The sequence below is a fragment of the Streptopelia decaocto genome (genome assembly GCF_964273445.1).
Source record: "Streptopelia decaocto genome assembly, chromosome: 14".
Classification (NCBI taxonomy): domain Eukaryota; kingdom Metazoa; phylum Chordata; class Aves; order Columbiformes; family Columbidae; genus Streptopelia; species Streptopelia decaocto.
In genome coordinates, this window is record NC_138669.1 from 14,687,111 (window position 1) to 14,706,943 (window position 19,833).

At 58.3% G+C, this 19,833-nt stretch overlaps 1 protein-coding gene across 4 annotated transcripts in view; it reads right to left on the reverse strand.

The window, feature by feature from the left end:
- Positions 1-16,767, reverse strand: part of DLGAP4 (DLG associated protein 4) — a gene marked incomplete at its 5' end in the record, with an annotated part of 68,401 nt that extends 51,634 nt beyond the window's left edge. Inside the window, 6 exons of one of the 4 annotated variants that reach the window (XM_082065610.1) lie at positions 977-1,223; positions 2,304-2,354; positions 5,272-5,386; positions 8,455-8,672; positions 14,302-14,472; positions 15,817-16,767. In XM_082065610.1, coding sequence (XP_081921736.1) covers positions 977-1,223; positions 2,304-2,354; positions 5,272-5,386; positions 8,455-8,672; positions 14,302-14,472; positions 15,817-16,767 — 1,753 coding nt within the window. Of the gene's footprint in view, positions 1-976; positions 1,224-2,303; positions 2,355-5,271; positions 5,387-8,454; positions 8,673-14,301; positions 14,473-15,169; positions 15,224-15,816 lie in introns of all 4 variants that reach the window. The other 3 variants (XM_082065611.1, XM_082065613.1, XM_082065612.1) reach the window with 3 other exon arrangements.
- Positions 16,768-19,833: the final 3,066 nt, after the last annotated feature.

The window sequence follows — 19,833 nt, forward strand, 5'->3', positions numbered from 1 at the left end:
GCTGGTGAGCCCCGCGTTCGGCTCAGCGCTGCCTGGGCTGCTGCCCAGCTCCAGGCTGGCCAGGTCCTGCCCTCGCTGGCTGCTGCTCAGGGCCCTGGCTGGGCAGTGTCACACCTGCCTGTGACTGCTGGGCAAAGTCACAAACCCTGTGGATTTGGAGGGGGCAAATTCACATCATTCGCCTTTTCTCCCAGATCCGATCTCCCAGACCTGTTTCCAGGAGTCCTGCCCTGTGCACAAACATGCAAAGAAGTCCACGGTGAACTCCAAAGCCTTGTCTCATCTCCATCACAGAGGGATGGAGGCAGATGCCTTTTGTCCTCCCCGCTCCTGTCAGCCCCTATTTCTGCCTCTGGCTGAAGGGGCTACAGAGATCAGGATATGCCCTGGAAAAACTGGTGCAGAGTCCCTGACAGATGTGTTCCTGAGAGAGGTCAAACCTGTCAGCGGTAGCCTGGACTGAGGTAAGAAGAGATGCATAGTGGAGAGGAGGAAGATGGAAGCTGTTGATAGTGTAGGGCAGCAGGGCTGCTTGCCTGTGCTGCAGGTTCCTGCTGCGCCCACAGCCCCGGCAGGACTTCAGGCAGAGAGGGCAGCCAGTGCTCCTGGGCGCCCCGCGGGGTACTCCTTGCTCAGGCTTGCGTTTGCTTGACCGAGCAAAGACCTTGAGTTCTCCCGGACCTTTGCAGGCTGCATCAGTCCAGCCAGACCCCAGCAACCAGAGCCTGTCTGCCATTTCTGCACCCATATCTGGAGATCCAGCCCCAGCCGCCCTCGCGGCACACCCGGCGGCTGGCCTCCCTCTCCAGCATAGAGCAAACACCCGTGAGCCCACAAAAGTCTTGGACAACCGTGGCTGGAGGTACAAGTATCTAAGCCCAGGGCCTCACGTCCTTGACACCTGCCAGGCGGTTGGCAGGAGCATCCCCCATCCCCACGGGCCTCGTGCCCCTTCCCCTCGCGCCGCTGCACTCACTGCTGTTGGTGGGCAGGGTCCTGCTGCCGCTGAGGCTGCCGGCGGGTGGCGGGGAGATGGAGCGGACGGAGCCCGTGTCCTCCTCCTGGGAGCAGCCCGCCTGGATGGCTCGGAGGTAGCTGTGGCTCCGGGAGCGAAAGTAGCTGGGCAGAGGCAGGTCCAGCACCTCTGCGGCAGCCGACTCAGCCTCGCTGTAGGTAGAGTCGCAGACGGCCTCGTACTGCTCGCCCAGCTCCGGCTCAGGGGCCTGTGTGGAAAAGGAGCAGAACAGTCACCCCCTGCCCGCCACAGCCCCTTCTCTTCCCTCCTGCTCCTTTCCCGCAGCCGCCCTGCTGCCGCTCCAGCCTGGTCCTGCTTATGGCAGACGAGACCCGGAGGTGCAGTGGTCTGCGCTGAGAGAGAGGGAAGTGGGGACCCTCCTTGGAGGCCAGAGGGTCCCTGCTGTGGAGCAGGACAGACTTACCACCACAGTGCCTGTGACACATGCCCCAGTCTCTGATGGAGAGGCCGAGAGTGCATGAGGCTAAAATCCCCGTCCAGGCTCTGACAGGTCCCCTTGCCCACCAGCCTCAGCCGTGAGACCCTGCCAGCACGGGTGTGCTCCTCAGTGTGGCGACATGGCCTGGCCCTACAGTGGGTGCAGCGTGGAGAGAGAAGCGGGACAGTGTGGGTGAGGGGACACCTCTGCGCTGGGCTGGGGCCAGGCTGCCTGCACTGGCTCTGGGTGGCACCCTCAGGAGCCAGTCCGTCCGCGGTGGGGGCCAGGAGCGGGCCCGGCAGCAGGCATGGTGAGGGGTGAGCTGTGAGCTGTGAGCTGAGCTTCGCTCCCGCTTCTCCTGCTGCCGCCACCTCCCTCCCACCCCTGCAGCAGCAGCTGCTCTAACTTGGGCTCAGGAAAGGCTCATACAGGTTAAACCAGAGGCAGCCTAAAACAGAACATTTTGAAATACAGATGAGAGATGCCAAGATTAGTCCTGTTGCCCACTTCCATCTCTTGTGGCCCTTTCTTTGGGCTCAAGGACAGTGTTTCTGTCCAGAATTGGCATCTGAGATCCACAAGGTTTGGCTCAAAAAGTTATTCTATTTTCTGCCTAAAACTGATGGTCCCTAACGCCCTGCCAGGGCCAGGGGAGCCAAGCTCTCCAGCTGCGGTGCAGCGCCCTGGTCGGGAGTGCTGCCTCCTCCTCCTCCTCCTCCTCCTCCTCCTCCTCCCGCACCGGCGCGGTGCGCGGGCTGACCCGCGGCCTTGCCTCGCACCCTGCCATGGGAGTCCAGGCTGGCCCGAGAAAGCTCTGTGAGGAAGAGGGAAACGCCAGTGGGACGGTACCTGCTCTCCATGAGTAAATATCTGAGGGATAAGTGAGGGGGGTCCAAAGATCTGGAAGAAAGAGTTGGATAAGGTTAAAGGCCAAGAACAGGGGAGCCCCTCACACAGACAGCCATTGCACAGGGACCAAGGACAAGGGGAGGGGACGGCCCATCCCCCAGGGCCACCGCTGCTGACACTTCAGTACAAACTTGAGAGGTCGTAAGATGCCAAGCAAGATGCCGCACAGGCCCTCAGACAGCGGCACAAACACAGAACGGCAAAGCTCCACGGGACACCTCCCAGACGAAGAGAAGCTGCTGATGCGTTCAGCCTGTTGTATGCACCATATATCAATATATATACACAGGGCACACTTGGAACACACAGTGTTGGGACACCCCTCGGCACACGTGAGTTGCCTGTGGCTGCTGGACAAGGGCTGGCGTGGCTCCCAGGTGGCGGCTCTGCGAAGCCCCCAGCATTGGCCAGCGCCTCGCGGCGTGGCCAGGAGCGGCGACGGGCCCACAGCCCGCAGAGCCGGGCAGGACGGGCAGCCTGAATGCTCCACATCCCGGGAACTGCCCCTCACCCTGGGGTGTTGGGCTGCCCACCTCACTGTCATATCCTTTGTCCCTGCAACAGGAAGAAGCCTTCTCTCCATAGCAAAGCACAGCACACACTCAGCATAGGGCAGAGGCCCAACAGACACTGCCCAGCCTGTGGGGGGAGCGCCACCTCCTCCTCTGCATCCCTGCTCTGCACAGCACACCCACCCGCTGAGCTCTGCCCTGTGGAGCTGCCCAAGATGACACATCTTAGGAAGAATCCAGGTTTAACATGTCCCCGGGGGAAGAGGCTTGGCCCTGGGGCTGGGTCCAGGCCTTCTACACAGGGCACAGCTCACCGTGTGGCTAAGCGGTGGTGGGGATCACCGGCTGGCTCTCTCTGGCCACTGGTCCCCTTGGTGTGACAGGTGGACACTGACATGTACACCTGGTGAACTTCCAGAGGTTTGCAAGGTGGATGTCAGCTGGGACAAAACTAAGTGCAGTGGACTTGTCTTTCAGAGCTGGGGGTGTTTCTGTGTGGGAGGACACTACGGTCTTGTTGTACACACAAAGAAGGTGTTGGAGGGCACACAAAAGTGAGGGCAGGGAGGAACGGCCTCTGGCACTGGATGAAAGGCCAGGTCAGACCTGCCAGAGGATCAGACCAGCACACACTGGTGGCTGTACCAGCCCCATCCTGGATCAACAGATATGCAGTTCGTGGGAGGCCTCTAAATCCCAACCCGGCTGCAACTGAACTGTCGTCTGGAGGAAAGCAGGTAGAATGCACACGATGATGGCAGCCCCACGCATGAGCGGATGCTGTGGCAGTTGACATGTCCCCAGCATCACAGTGCTACTGGTCCGAGTCTTGGTATTTGCCTGGCACATCGTGGGCTGCTCAGACCCTCCAGCTCCAGCTTCTGATGTCTTCATGGAGGTGCTGCACTCAGCCGTTAAATGGCAGTTTAGACAAGGAGAGACCACAGGCTCAGCCCACCAATTGTCTTCATGCAGAGACCTGGCTTCAGACATGGATTTACACGCAAAGGACAGGACAGTGACGGTCCTGACCCCTTCTCTGTGCAATGAGACACCCAGCACATTGCTGCCGATATACAAGGAACGAGACTGACCACAAGGAACATGTACACCTGTGAGCAATGCCCTGTGCCCTTCCCCAGAGCTCTCCATCAAGGGCTCCAACACTCTGTGGCAGCAGGATGGGGCTGGAGAGGCTGGGCTGGGACAGAGGAGGGCTCAGAGCCCCACACACCTGCAGAGGAACAGCTGCAATGCCGCTCACCCTCCTCCATGCTCTGGTTTGCGTTGCCCATCTTGCTGCTTTTGCCCCTGCCTCGCGCTGCCGCCCTGGGTCATCGCACAGTCAGAGCGGAGCAGCTCAGAAGGGGCACGTGTGTGCATGTGTTCCCATGCAGACACGTGTGAACAGAGAGGGGACAAGACAGAGGCCCATGGCAACAGCGAAAAGGCTGGGTGAAGCTTGTGGAGCCATTGCTGATGGGGACCTTCACCTGGGTACCAAAAGGACAGGCCCCCCGAGGTGAGATAAGCACACAGGACCTCTGCAAAGGCCTCATCCTGGCATGGGATATTTGCTGGCCTGTGAGGCAGCTGCTTATAGCCACCCATGTCCCGAGCCACTCCAGAGTAATCCCAAGGGGAGCCAGAGTGTGGGACAAGGTGTTAAACGCAGCTTGCACTAACGGCACCCCAGAGGTCTGGGTCGGGGCATGAGCCCACGCTGTGGTAGGGGGTTTGCACCCACCATCAGCACCTCACTGGCATCCTTGGCTTTGCCCTTCCCTTGGGGATGAGGATGATCCAAGGGAGACATCCCCAGCTAGATGTCAGGACAGTCTCCTGAATTCCAGTCACCTTGTTCTTGGGTCCAGTCTGCTGCATGAGGGACAAAGTCCTCAGAGCTAGGCAGGGTCCCGGGTGACCTGCTGCAGGGTCCCAGGCTGGAAGCCACCATCCCCACAGGTGAGGTTTGCCCAGGCTCTGTACCCACCCGGTGGGTGTGAGGAGCTTGCAACAGGAGCGAGCAGCCTTGCGGGTGGCTTCTGGGTGGTGACACAGTGGGGTCTTGTTCTCAGAGCAACCCTGAGTTTCACCCATCACTGTGACGCATCGCTCTGGGCCACCATACCCCTGCCCTGGCAGAGAGACTCCAGCCGCACCAGCAGCGCGGAGAGAAGGCAAAGCCAGAGGAACGGGGGTCTCACATGAATCAGAATTAAGGAGCTGGTCTTGATACTTTGGTAAAGCTGCCAGAGAATAGCATGTGCAATTCCTGGAGCACAGTCAGAGTCTTATTTTGAAGTGGGAAAAAGATGTTCCTCCCTCCCCTCAGCAGGCCTCCTTTCTCCCTGGGCCATGCCGGTGCTGTGGGGCTCAGCACTCCCCCAGCTCACCTGGTTGATGCAACTCGACTCGTTGACGCTCTCGGAGATCTGATTGTATTCTTCCTCCCAGGTTGGGAACTTTGGAGGTAGGAGGATCTCGACAGAGTCCAGGCGGTCCAGGCTCCTGCCAGCAGAGAGAGAGGGTGTGAGGGGTGTCCCCACGGCACGGGGGGCTGTGCTGGAGCTGCTGCCCTGCCAGACCACCCCTGCCTGCGGCACCCCTGCCAGGCACCGGCACATGTGACAACATGGAGACGGTGCTGGGCACCAAGTCCGCCACTTGGCCCCTGTTGCTGCTTTTTCTCACCTTGCTGGCCCCTGGCCAAGTCTGGCTACCAAGTCTGGCACATGGGTGAAGGTTTGCGGGGTGCAGGGGAAGGTGAGGGGACAAGATCTCGGGTCCTGCTGCCCCCAGGAACACAGTGCAGTTTCCAGGTTAGTCCAGCTGAACCCCAGTGAGGACAAGGGATCCATGCCAGCTGTCAGAGGCACAGCCTTGGTGACAGACCAGATCTTGCACAGGCTGATGCTGTGGGCTGGGATCAGGGAAACACTCTATTCACTGGTGGGAAAGGGGTGAGGTGTGGGGTGAAAAATGACTTTTAAATGGTATTTTGTGGACTTGGCAACTGGCAACATCTGCAGGATTTTTTAATTATTATTATTTGTGTAGAAGAACCCAAGAGTTTATCTGGAAGAAGTTAAGGCAGACCCAAACCTGAATGACAGTGCTGCAGGAGTGGGAGGCGGCTGGTATTTGCAGCAGCAGCCTCCGCAGCAGGAGGGGAGCAGGGCTGTCACTGAGCCTGACCCAGCCAAGACCAGAGCTACGGTCTCTGCTGACACCCAGGTGCACAGGGGCTGGGAAAGATGTGGGAACGATGGGAAGGATGTGGGAGGAAGAGGAGGGATGTAGGAAAGATGGGGTGGCCCCATTCTTCCATTCCACCATGAGACCCTGTGTGAAGGAGTCCTTGTCACAGATGAGGTGGGGCATGGTTGAGGACATGATTAGTCACATCAGCCCAGGCGAGCTGTGGGGACTCTCCCTCTTGAATCGCACACAATCCCTGCAGAGGACCCTTGAGGTGCCGCTTCCCACGCATCCAGCTGGGCCACGGGTGCAGAGGTCTGTCCTTCACCAGCCCAGGGGACAGTGAAGCTGAGGGCAGGGAGCATCCCAGCTGGGCAGGAACCCTGTGCAGAGTGTTGACCTCCAGGAAGGATTGTGGCACCTCCTGAGTCTCCATCCCAGGATGTGATGAGGACAGCTGAGCAGCCAAGTACAACGTTGCACCCCAAGTCCTGGGCTGTGTTGATTGCCTTGGCTCCCTCGGCCTGAGTGGGTTTGCTATGTGAGCTCACCGTGCACCATGGTGTGAGTTGTTGTGTCCTGGGGCAGGCCGTGGCCCTGCCCACCCCACCGGGCTTCACCCTGATCTACCCTCACACCTGCCTGTGGGGAAACAGAGTCACAGGGCAGGCAACAGCCTTTGGAAGGGCAGGGACCCTTTCACAGGGACAGATCCTGTCTCACTCCTCTGTGCCTCCTTCTGGCTCAGGCTGCAGTTCTCCCCGCAGTCCCTCCTGTCCCTCCTGTCCCACACCACGGGGCCGGCCAAGCAGACCGAGGACCTTGGCGAGGGGTGGCACAGGGCTGTGCCAGGGCACGGTGCCCCGCTGCTGTCCCCAGGGAGGCCCCGCGGCACCCAAACGTGTCCTGAGACCCTGAGCCTAAGCTGCCTAAGCTGAGCCTAAGCTGAGTCCTGAGCCTAAGCTGCCTGGTGCGGGGGCGCAGCGCAGGGCCGGTCGGCAGGTGGCGGCCGTGCTCAGGCTGCGGCCGCCCCGCGTCCCCGCTGGCGCTGCGAGCCCCTTCCCGCCAGCGACCCCCGCTGGGGACCGAGCTCTCGCCGCCACGGCCGCGTCCAGCCCCGCGCTGCCCGGAGCCCCCTGCACCCGCAGCTCGGCCGGCTCTGCCCCCCGCTCCAACACCCTCCCGCCCTCAGAGCTGCCCGTCCATGGGCTCCCACGGACCCCGGCAGCCCAGGTGAGGTCATAGCCTGATGGAGGTGACCTGGATGGACAATGAGCCCAAGACCAGACCAACATCAGTCTCTCAACTTGGGTATTTTGCATCAGAGATGCGGGGACCCAACTTTACTCCCCCTGAAGTGGATGCGAAGGCAGGGAAGAAGGATGGATTCAGAGCCAGCATTTCCAGGGCTCCCCACAGTTAATTTTGTCACTGTCCCTCAGTAGAAAGCAGCATCTGGTCTTCGGTCTGAAGCCACCAAGAGGGGTCTCCACACTGTCTGCTGCACCCTCACTTCCTTCTGGCTCTGCTGAACATCAGCAGTTCATCTGCAGTGGCTCCTGCCTCCTCCTGCCCCTTTGTGCTGCTCCTGAGCCACAGTGTCCAAAACACTGACAGCCGCCTACAGCCCCTGGGTGCCTTGTCCCGGAAAGCAGAGCAGCTGCTGAGGACACTGCACAGCGTCATCTCCTGTAAGGTGGTCCACACAGACCCTGTCCTTCCAGGACCAGCCTCTTGCCCAGAAAGCTTTTGCTGTGTTTGCCTTGCTCTGCCATCTATTTGGCTGGAGCTACGGTGGGCCTTCTTCCCTCAATACCTGATCCCAGACCTTTTAACTCTCCTAGCCTCAGGGTATCATCCAGCCTAGTGTGCCAACACTTTCTGGCTGGTCCCAGAGTCCCTGGGACACCTGTGAACAAAGCAGATGGCACAGTCCCAGCAGCCTGTGGGCTGCATGCCAAGTGTCCTCAGCCATGCTGGCTGAGCATCTCCCACATCTAAAGAGCATCATGGGGCTGGGATCTCTGCACTCCCTCAGAGGAGTGGATGCTTAGAGAGGAAATCCACACAGCTCCATCAAAGAGGTGCCCTCGCCAGCACTGGGAGGACAGGGACCTGGGGCACCCTACTAACACCAGGGCTATTTGGAGCCTCCAGGATGGAAAGCTCTCTCCATTCCTCTGCCATATCTTCTTCTGTCCTGCTTGTCTCCTCATCTGCCTGCTCCATGGGCAGGCAGAGCTGGTCTGCAAGAACCCTGCTGGGCTCTGTTCCCCAGGTGGGGTTTTCATGTGGGTGCTGCTGGCTGGAGCCCAAGGACTGTCCTGTGGTGGCCCCTGGGAACCTGTGGAGAACTCCTGGAGGAGCTCCAGCATTACCTTTGGGTGGTGCTCTGCTCACTCAGGGACTGTTGGGTGGCCTTGAGGTAACTCTGCCTCCGAGCTGCGGTTTTCGGGGATGGTTTGGGGCTGGTTTCTGAGTCTTCGCTATCATCATCCCCCATGGCTTTGATGTAACTCCCGCTCCGCATGCGCCGGCACGGGATCTCACTGTCTTTGTCCCGAGACAGCGTGTTGTTCCACTCCCCCTGAGGCACCTGCAAGAGTAAGGGGAGCATGAGCAGATGTCAGGGATCATGAGGACTTGGGGGACTGGTGGCAAGGACAACTGTTGAACCCTCAGCTGGAGTGTGGATGGAATGGGCAATGCAATTCCTTTCTGACCCTCCCTTACCAGTTCATGCCAGGCAGCCTTGCGTGTGATTGCCTGTTTGAGCACATCTACCCGCAGCCATTTGCGCCAGCACCACTGCAGACCACCTTCACACCGGACCATGCTTACACAGTCGATACAAGCTGCACAATGCCAGACATAACGGGGAGGGAAGAGTCTCACCGGATTTGCACTGGGCGTTGGGACAGGCGTGGCACACACTTGTTCCACACAGAGCCCACACTCATTTAACGTAAAGTGCATATGCTTTTCAGGTCAAGGCAATTAAGAGCTGTTGTAGACCAGACCTATGGATCTGAGCCCAGACCGTCACTAGGTCCAATACCCTTTAAGGTTTCTGAGTTAAATGTCACTCTAAGTGGCTGAAATTAATTTCTGAAGCCAAGCCAGACCCTCACAAGTCCCTCTAGAGCAGCTTGGGCACACAGACCTTGTGCTGGCCTCTCTGCACAGAGATGCGTAGCATCTTGTGCAAGAAAAACACTTCTGACTTCACTGAGATAACAACTCTGTGATTAATTTAAAGCACACATGGTGTCTCATTCCCTCATTAGAGATAGACAAGCTGATGTTTCCACCGAAGCACTGAGCAACTGAAGTAACCAACACCACAGCCTGCCCAGCCTGTGAAGGGTTTGTGTAGGTGATCGGAGGCAGAGCCAACGTGCTCGGCCAGCAGCAGAGCCAGACATCAGCCCAGGACTGATCAGGACAACAGCCACACATGGTGTGGGACAGGCCAGGTGAAAGGTGGGGCAACATGGGTTGCCAGGAAAGCCTTGGTTTGGTGGCTGGCTTGGTTTGCAGCTGGCCTGTGACCCACCCTTGATCTGAGGAGAAGTGGTCAAGGAGAAGCAGGGGTAGACGTGAGGAACGCAGCAATGTGCAAACCATGTAGGCACTGGGACAGCCTGAGGCTCCCAGTCTGCTGTGGGAATCAGGCTGGCTGGGGAGCAGCAAAGGGTCTTGTGCTGAGTGCAGCTTGTGCTGCCAAGAGCATCCATGGTGACTCCTCTGGATGGAGCTGTTGGATTTGCCCAGCTGCCCAGGACACGGTGGGACTAACCAGTGCTTCGGGGACACACAGAGCTGTGTTGCAGCTACCTGCGATGAGCCAGAACCATTAAGTGCTGCATGGTTCTGGTTCCCCTCCTTGTTCACAGCAGGCGTGTTCTGTGGGAGCCAGAGCCAGCTTGAGGGTGGTATCTGCTGCTGCTGGGGTGCAACACCTTCAGACGAGCTTCAAATCTGCAGCTGGTGACTTCTTGTTCTCCTGAGAGGGACCGGGCTGTGCCAGATGCAGACTCAATCCACAGGCATCAGCTTAGCTTACTCCCAGGGCTTTATTCTCCCACAGGAGCCAGGGTGCAGCCCATGTCCTGCCAGCCTGCTGTTCGCTGTGTGTGTTCAGAAGGCAAGGGGTGACCCCAGTGCTATGTGGAGCAGAACCCAGACATCCTGTGGGACCGCTCTGGTGATGGGGCTCCTGTCATGACGTGTGCCTGTAAGCCAGGACCCGTATTGCTGGGGGTCACAGAACAGAAAGTCAGAGACAGGTGTTGCCTGTTGTGAGATCCAGGTGGGTGAGTGATGTGGAGCGGGTCTCACACGTGAGACATAAACCTGGCCAGGCCTCCCTGGCCCCACTGCTGCTGCAGGTTTTCCCAGGTCTTTCCACTCTGCCTCCTGCAAGCTTTGTGCTTGGCAATGGCTTTTGGGCTGGCTGCTTGCAAGGCTGCCTGGCTCAGGAGCTACTGGCTGTTTTCTGGCAGGTTCCTGCACAAGGAAGAGCAGAGAGCCCTTTGCAGGACGTGAGTGCCCCCTCTGCCCCAGCCCATCTGCCTGCACTGGGTGGCCCTGAGGCCAGCCAGGAGGGACCTCGCTGGCTCCAGCTGAGTCCTGTCATCCCACAGGTCACTGAGGTGGCTGCCTCTGACCTTTCCTAAAGGAGACATAAGCCCTGAAAAGCACTTTTATACCCATTGCCTTGGCATCAGGTCTGACTTGAGACTGCATTTTGCTGCCTGCCTTCTCCTCAGGAAGCGTCACGGCTGCCTGCCTGAAAGGGTCCTGTGCCAGCGTGGGGCTGGGGCGAGGGGCAGACAGAGCTGGTGTCTGCAGCCCTTGGAGAAGGAGGCGAGAGCTTGCCAGCAGCCAGGCAGACCACACAGGGGCCAGGGGACTGCACAGACATCCCCTATGCAGAGGCAAGTGCTGCATTTTGTGGGGCAGTGAGAGGTGCTGGGCTCAGCCCAGCAAGCCCAAGGGCAGAGGGAGCACTCGGAGCCCCGGCTCTTGCGGCTGCTCTGCTCTGCTGGAGGGCAGAGGTGCAGGCTGCTTAGCTCTGCTTGGGCTTGTGCATCTGTCTCCTGGCCTTGGACACTCCCAGCTACAGGCAAAGCATCACAAATACAGTGTTTTCAGTATGTCTCTGCTGGGGCAGCTTGTCTTGGGAGCGTGAGCCAAGCATCCCTCAGCACTGCCTGCCCTGTATAGACCCTGTCCCTTTCCTAGGGACAGCCTCCACCAGTTTTCTGTCACATTGCAGCAGCCCACTGGTCTTAACTGAGATGCCTTATTTCTCCTTTCCCTTCCTCTACTTTGTGCCTTGGCAAGGCAGCAAGAAACAAAGGTGCTCACAAGGTGCTCCACATTCCAGTTTAGCAGGATCAAGGGAAGGAAGATGCTTAGCAGGACACCCTTCAAATCTGGTGCCCCAGCCGGAAGCGTGTCCTGCCTCTGGCTGCACACAAAATCCACAGGGACTCCCATGGCTCTTGATCCTGTGGGACAGAAGGCAGGACAAGTGTGTCAAAAGTGCCACACCTGAAAAGACAAGTCAGTGCCCTTGGGGTCTTCGAAAGCAATGCAGGTACTTGAGGCACTGTTCAGGATCCTCCAGGATGCTTCTCTGCACCTTTAGGCACCTGAGGATGCGAGGAACCTGTCCCACAGTCTCTGAAGCTCTGTGATGAGGCTGAAGAGCCCGGAGCACCTCCTGTTATCAGGGGACAGTCCTCAACAGTGGCCAGTGCAGCATCTCGATGGCAGTAACTTTCCTGGCAGCTGAGACCCTGGCAGCTGAGAGACCCTTTGTATTACAGAAAGTGGAAATGAGGGCTGCCTTGTGTCGCACCTGGGCTGGCACAGGGAAGCTCAGGAGGCTCCTCAAAGGCTGTGTGAGCTTTGCTGCTCTTTGTGCTGCTCTCCCAGATATAGGCTTGGTTCTGCCCATGGTGGTTTGATTGGTGTGAAAGAGGTGGGAGCAAGAGGATGCCCAGGTTGAGAGCCCTTGTGGGTGGCTGCTGGCACAGAGAACTTGGGGACCCACCCTGCCCAGTGGCTGCACAGGAGGGGAGGAGTGGATGGCAGAGATGCTCTGCCAGGCTTCAGGATGCGGATCCTCCTCTTTGCCCGGGCTCGGTTCGTGTGGTGCTCTGTGGTGCAGACACGTGGGATCCAGGCACAGGCCTGTCCCTGGGAGCTGGGCTCCACTGGCACCAACCTGCCACAATACTGCACGTTGCAAAGGAGCAGTGCCTTCTGTCTCTTCTGCTCTGTGTCATGAGCTGAGCGTGGAGGGAAAAGGAAAGAAGGGCCACACAGAGGTTTCCTCCTACCTTAATTCTATCTGGGGCATTCCCCAGTCACCTGGAGCATTAACAGAGGGAACAGGGGGCGGAAGGAGGAAACTCCAATCCTGGATGCTGGGCAGGGGTGAAAGAACTGCACCGCTCCCATTGCTTCGGTGAGGTCTGGAGGAAGACAGGCTTGCAGAGCAAACAGGATTTGCACTCGCACCAGTGCCAGCTCTGACATGCAGCCCAGCCCCGGCACACGCAGACATGCACACACACGAAGGCACCGCGGTGCGCAGGGATGCACGCGCCATGCAGCCAGGCTCCAACGCACACACTGAGCCCGATGCGCGTTCACCGCCGCTCCCTCCAGCGCCGCATCCCTCGTGGTGTCCTGAGGGCTGTGCGTGGTCTCAGGCACGTCCTCAAGAAAGAACGCTGGAGCCCAGGCTGCCTACGGGCCCTACCCGTCCTTTTGGCAGGGCACCCTTTGGGAAGGACCTGGGCTGGGTTTCCTGCCCCATGGGAGCTCTGTAGGGCTGGTGTGAGGGCAGCAAGCATCTGCAGAGTGGTTGTCACTGAATGGGCCACCCACTCTGGATTATTAATTTATTTGGGGGGCTACTGGGCTTAAGGAAAGTTCAGTGTGATCTGACTGTGATGGGGTTGGGGAGGCTAAACTGGATGACGCACCAGACTAATGGTGCTTGTGATATGACACTATCCCCTAAGAGCCCTGACACTGCCCATCTTTTCAGTGTGGTCTCGGTATCCATGGACATGGGTCTGAGTCTGTGTCTGGGGCAGAAATGCTGCTCAGCTTTGCCTCCTGTTCCGCCCCTGTCTGGGGCATCTCTCACTCCAAGGGGCTTCTTGGCCATCGGGGTCCTGACGCCTCAGCCTCTTCCCTTGTACCAGCAGCTATACATGGGGCCCATGAGGAAGGGAGAACGGGGGACAGGGAGCACAGCCTCCCTCCCTGGGGACGGGGCCTTAAGGACAGGGCCTTGGGGACTGCTCCTGAGAAACGCTCTACCCTGACAGGACAGGGCTGAACCTGGAGCTGGGTGATTGCCCGCTCTCTGCTCCAATGTCTGGGTCTGTGGGTGGGCTTGGAACTATCATATGGCCCCTCAATAGTCCCTAATGAATCTCAGGACTACCCAGAGCCTGCAAATGGGTTAGGGGACTTGAGCAGCCTTAGGGGCTTCCTCCATCCTGGAAGGCTGGGGCTCCCGTTTGTCCCCGTCCCACTCCTACTTTTCCTCACGTCAGGGGGCACTTCACCACCTCTGGGACCCACAGGGCACTTCTGCCCTGCAGCAGCCCCATCCACTGTGGGGCAGGGCCCATGTGCTCCCCCAGGCAGAGGCACATGGTCCCTCACCATGGCACAAGCAGGAGGAGTGGGTGGCAGGGAACATGTGGCCTTGCGGAAGGATGGTTTCCATGCAGCGGGCTCCAGAGGTAACTTCTCCATTGCCAGCATAGTCCCCTTCCTGTGCCAAGGAGGTGTCTGGATACAATTGCCCCATCCTACCCTGAGGGCCCTGAGCCCTGTGCCCTGCTCTCTGGGGCTCACACCTGGGGCAAGGTCAGACTGAGCATCTCTGGCCCATCATCTTGTGAGGACTCCAAACATCATGTTTTCTGGACTGGGCGCTTGGGGTCTTGGCTTTGCCGGTGAGATGCTGCCGGCTGCAGGGGATGCCCTGGCTCTCGGAATGCCTGTCACACTCTGGTGTCCCCAGGGCCCCTCCAGCCATGCAGACAGCGGCTGCCAGCTGCTCCCTACCCAGGCTGCTCCTGCTCCAGGTCTGGAGGCGCTGGCTGCTGACCCTGTCTGGTGGTCCCAGGAGGGTCAGGGCAGGGAAGGAGCTGAGCAAAAGCTTCCCCTCAAAACAAGATCCCTACCTGGCCGCTGCCTGCGTCGGTCGGCACAGGGCTGAGGGGCTGGTCCCGCCGCCGCGGGGGCTCGCTCGGCTGCAGCAGGGCGGCACCCGTGTCCTCCCAGCCGAGCGGTGGGGCTGCCCAGCTGCTGGCCGGGCTCACGCCACCCAGCTGTGCCCACAGCCCTCCGTCAGGCTGTCGAGAAACGGAGGCTCATTACATGGGTGGGGAATGGCGAGCCGGGCAGACTCGTACCCCCGGCCATGGCCAAACCCGGGTGGTGAGCGGCTGGGGTGCTGCATTCAGCACCTGGGCTGCCTCTGCTGGGCTCTGCTGCTGCACCCAGAGCGGGAACGGGGGTGGATATTTGTATTGCAGCCCTAACACTTCAGTAAAAGGAGGGGGGCAAAGAAAAAGAAACCAGGCCAAGAACATTTTTTTCTGATGATGTTCCTGATGCAATAAGTCCCTCTGAAATTTGATTTGCAGCTGTGGCCAGCCAGGTATTAGAAGCAGAGTGTGCTTCAATAATTAATTGCTCTTTAAAGCCTCTAAGTCTGCTGGCCACAGCCTGGGGAACCCATGACACCTTTACATTAAAAAGAATGCTGGAGATTTACATACACAGGCCAGTTCCCTTCTCCCCCCATCCAGGCCTGGCTTATTTATCTTCATTCCTCTCTCTAGGGCACAACCAGTTTTATGTTCCTCAAGCACCACTTTTCGAAACCGCCACAGTGACCAGTGACGGAGGGGTTCAAACCAGCACTAGCCATGCAGGCTTCTGGCATGCAAGTGGGGTGGCTGGCGCTGCCCCCCCGGCCCCACAGCCCTGCCCCACGGGCAGGTGAGCAGCAAAGGCAGCCATGCCCCGCAGGGCTGCGGGTCCTACCAGTGCTCCGGGGAAGCTCTGCAGAGCTGGGCTTACTGGGCACGCCGGCACATCCTTGTGATGCGTGGATATAAGGGGTTAAGCATCAGTTATTACTGGTGACCTTCAGCCTGTGGGATGGCAGCGGTGCTTGGCCAGTGGCGATACGAGCCATGGCCCCTCGGCATACCCATCTGCTTGGGCACCCAGTGGAAACAGCTACATGTGGGCAGCTTTGTGCCTGGCTGCCCAAGGGCCCACCCACCACAGCATCTGCAGGGTCTGGGTGGGCAGTGGGTTTGTGCTGGGGTCCCGCAGCAAACGGGGATCCCAGCAGAGGCTGCCGAGACTGCGGGGGGCATATCACCTCCTCTCCACGCTGCTGTGGTCCAGCACATAGGCTGGGAGGTCCTGGAGCAGCGCTGCAGCTGGGGAGCTGGACCCCATCAGCATCGGTGTCCCCACAGGTGTGGTAGTCTGTCCCCAGGGCCTTGGTGAATTCAACTCCCCCAGCCCTCTCCTGGAAATGGGACTTGAGGTGGCAGCTGAACCATCTGGAGCTGTTTGAGAAAGTCTACTGGGCAACAGGGCGCCTACTGAGAGGGTGTCACCTGTCCTGCACTGTCCCTGCATGAAGCAAGCAATAAACCCCCCCCTGCTGCACCCACCTGCAGGTACTGGTAAGCCAAGTCTTGGTGGCAGGACTTGGATTTAAGCAAGGCTTTGTCGATCGTGGCAGAGGCCTTCTGGCACACTTCCCGGGCATGGCTGAGTGTCAGTGTTGACCAGGAGCCCCTTTTAATGTAGTTGGAGTCATTGTTGATGGGGATATTGGTGCAAGGGGTGACCTTGAGGTCATTATTGCTCTTGGAGGATTTCAGCATGTGCTCGCTGATGGTGTTGTAAGCATGCATGAAATATTTCGGCTGGCTGTGGTCCGGCTGCCGGCCCAGTGTCATGAGGCCCATGGGATTACGGTAGCTGCAGGTATCGCTGTCTAAGTTGTCATCTGAGCTCCACCAGCCTGATATGTTGGATCTGGTCCTGCGCTTGGGCTCGGAGGTCTTTGCTCGGTCTTTGCTCTTGCTCCTCCGGTTTTGCTTGGGGTCATCCGCCCCCTTCTTGCTGTTCACGTTGCCTTTGGTGGGGCCCTCCAGAGACTGGGACTTGGCAAACAGCTTCTGGACAGAGTGGACGAGGTGCCGGATGCGCCCAGGGCTCTCGCTCCGGTGCTTCGCATCGCTCCTCTGAAACTGAAGGGTGCTGAAGCCATCTCTGTGGATGGGCAGCTGCTTCTCAAACTGGTCAAGGAGGTTTGCAGGCAGGCGGTTGATTTTAGTGGCTTGGGCATGGCTTGGAAAAGGGTTGTCATCTGGGACCTCGAAGTGAGAGTTGTAATGGATGCGGGGGAACGTGCTGCTATTGGAGATCTGGTTGTTGAGTGGAAGGAGGCAGTCGCCATGGAGGGTATTCTGCGCCGGGAATCGGGGGTCCATGGTGAAGGAGTCGGTGGGGCTGAGGAGATAAGGGTTCCTGTCCTGGGGGGCATAAAGAGAGTCTTGGGGGGAGTCCAAGTTATCGGAGAGGTGGCGGCTTCTGTTATCTCCTAAGCCCTTCATGGTCCCAGTGTTTCCTAGAGCATTGCTCAGGGATGGTGCAGCAGAGCCCTTGCAGAAGCCCCGACCCTGCTTCCCTGCAGACTTCCCAGCACCTGCAGGAAGAGGAGAGATGCTCAGACCCTGCCGAGAGCCTCCTTGGCAGCCCACGCCTCACCGGGGCGTCCTGCGAGGACTGTCACAGCTCTAAGAGCAAATGCCACCAAGGTTAAGGGACAAAGGACAGAAGCAGGATGGGAAGGAGATGGCATGGCAGGAGGAGAGAGGCAGGGACGTGAGACCAGGGGGTACAGGAGGGGAAGGGATTCATTCTTTCTAGCTGCAGTTTAAGTGCTTCTGTGTCTCAGTGCTCAACCACAGGATGCTTAAATAATGCTGCTGCTATTTGTCTGGTCTCTGCACATGTTTATTTAATAGAGTCTCTTCCACAGACAGTGTAACAAAGGCCAGCAGGGACGCTTCCAACAAATCACTGCTTCTGTCCAATTTGTTCAGGGGGCTGGAGAAAAACCTGCTGTCAAACACTGTACTCAGGCCCTGCCTGAGCCAAGGGAAATCTGGAGCCGAGCGTCCCGTCTCCTACATGATGCTTTGTGTTTCTGGTTACTGTATCTTGGAAGGGGGCTGGCAGCCCTGCTCCATGTGTTGTGTGCAGTTGTGCTAATGTGATATGATGTCAAATGTCTCCTCTCCAATAAGCACCCTGGTTTATGGCATGTTTTACCCCAGAGGAAATCGTTTCAGTAGCTACGATGAGATCACAGGTGTTTCTGAACTCTCAGAGCCTAACCTGAGAAGCTGTTTGCTGCGCTGTCCTGCTTTGCTGCGTTGCTTCTGGGGCAGCGGTGTCACCCCGAGCCTGGCCGTGTCCCTCGCTATGGTCCCCCGTGGCACAGCGAGGGGCTGCGGCTGCTCCGCGGGTACGGGCTCCCTGCGGGGCGGTGGGGGGCAGCCGGACACGGGGGGTCCCCGTCCAGCAGGGGAGCACCTCACCAAAGGTTTCTCCAGTGCACTCATCCCTATCCTGCTTGGCTTGGAGGGATCCTCATCTGCATCGGGTTATACAGGGAAAAAAGACTAACTTTTTTTAATTTTCAATGATCATATAGATTACTTATGTTGATCAATCAATGTGTTGATTTTCCATGCTTAAGACCTATTTGAAATCATGTAGTGTATAAAGTAACTCTTATTTCATTTTACGTTTTAGTTTACTGCCCTATTTTATTTTCATTTTAGTTTGAGTGCAGCTTGAAGGCAGCCACAAACACTAAAGCTTCCTATGGGTGTAAAAATCTGGAGAACTGGCATCCCAGGCTACTTCTGCAAAATCCAGGGCCCCAAAATACGTACACACAGCTGAATGTTTGCTCCTTGGTGAGACAAAGGGGCTGATCTTGGAGCTCGGATGACAGGGCTCTGTGCAGAAGAGCCATTTTCCAACACTAGGCCAATCCAACGTTGCCCAACATGGATCTGGCAGGAGAAATAGTGCCTGGACCCTCAGGGCCTCCGGTGGGTTTGTTAGAAAGAAACCCATCATCTGGTTATTCTTAGAGAACAAGTTGGATAACAGTGTGTCCCTGTGAGAAGCAGAGCTGGTAGTCTGGGCTCCGGGGTTCTCCCTGTTCAGTCACAAACTGGTCTTCCCGAGGATCCTGTCCCCTCACAAACAGTCTGGCCAGCAAAAGCAGCTGGGACTGAGCTGGTGTGGGGAGCAGGGTCAGCAATCACTGGCAGAAAAAAGAGATTCACAGACTCATTTTCCATCCCCACGGAGGGAAGAAGTTATTAATCATGAAAAACAGCTCATGATGTCTGGGAGCACAAAAAAAGAAGTGCACTGTATTCCATGGCTTGATGGGTTTTAAAAAGTCTCCATCTAACGGTTGCTCCCAGCGGGCTGGCAAAGCAAAGCCTGTCTTTTTACATCAGTGGTTTGCAGGCAGCAGGTGAGCACAGCCTGGGATCCCCTTCCTGCTCCGACATGGACGCTCCTGCTCCTCTGCAAATCCTGCTCCCGGGGCCCTGCCAGCCCGCGGTGACCTCAGCCGAGAGCACGTGTGGACGCAGCCGGCTGCCCCAGCGCCCACGTGAGCCTGCGTGGCTCTTGTCCCCGGGGGATCCTGTGGCCCCACACAACGATTGCTCTGTCTCATCCCACTTCTCCTGAAACCCACCTGGAGAAGATGTGCCACCCCATGCGGTGGGTTCTCTCGAGCTGCTGCTGACCTGGGCCCTGCAGCTGGTCCGGCTGCCTTCACCTACAGCCCAAACCCAGCCATGTGGCCTGGGCTTTGGTGGTGTGGGAGAGGCAATGTGGCCCTCACACCTCTTCACCACATGGACAGTGCCCAGGCATTTTGGAGATGAGGACTTGGCTGTTATCCCGGGCTGGGCTGACGGAACTTTGATACCAAACCTACTCTTCCTGCCAAAACACCCAATGCAATATTAGCCTTGACTGGTGCCCAGCTGCTCACGGTCCCTGCGGGTGCCACCCTTTTCCTGTTGTGCCCTTCAGCACCTCAGTGCATCAGCCTCTCGGAGACCCTTGCCCGTGGGACAGGGAGCTGGCAGGGCAGCAGTGGGTGCTGGCTGGAGCAGTGCCGCAGAAGAGAGACCCGCGGACGGGCCAGGCAGCCCTGTTCCCGCTTTGTGCACGCTGCCATCAGTGAAGTGGTAGAAAAGCAGTGACAAAAAGCCCCAGGAAATTTTCTCAAAGGGGTTTCCTCCTCTTGACAGAAGAGAAGGACAGGGTGTAGAAGGACAGGCTCCAGACTGAGCTTTCCATCTGGTCCTTTAAATTCCAGATGGCCATGAATGGGCAAGCTCAACCCCCGCCCAACTTGGAGGGAAAGTTCTGCAGGTAGCAGGGAGCTCAAATCCTCCCTGAATACGACCCGGATCTGTCCAGGCTCAGCTCAGCCCACCATGGCCTCTTTCTCCCTTCCTTCCATGTCCCAGCTCTGGACTCCCACAAGGTCCTTCTCCTGGGCTCAGCTGCCCGAGGCCAGCCCAGCTGTGATGGACGCTGTGCTTCTCCCACCACACCATGCTACGGGAGTC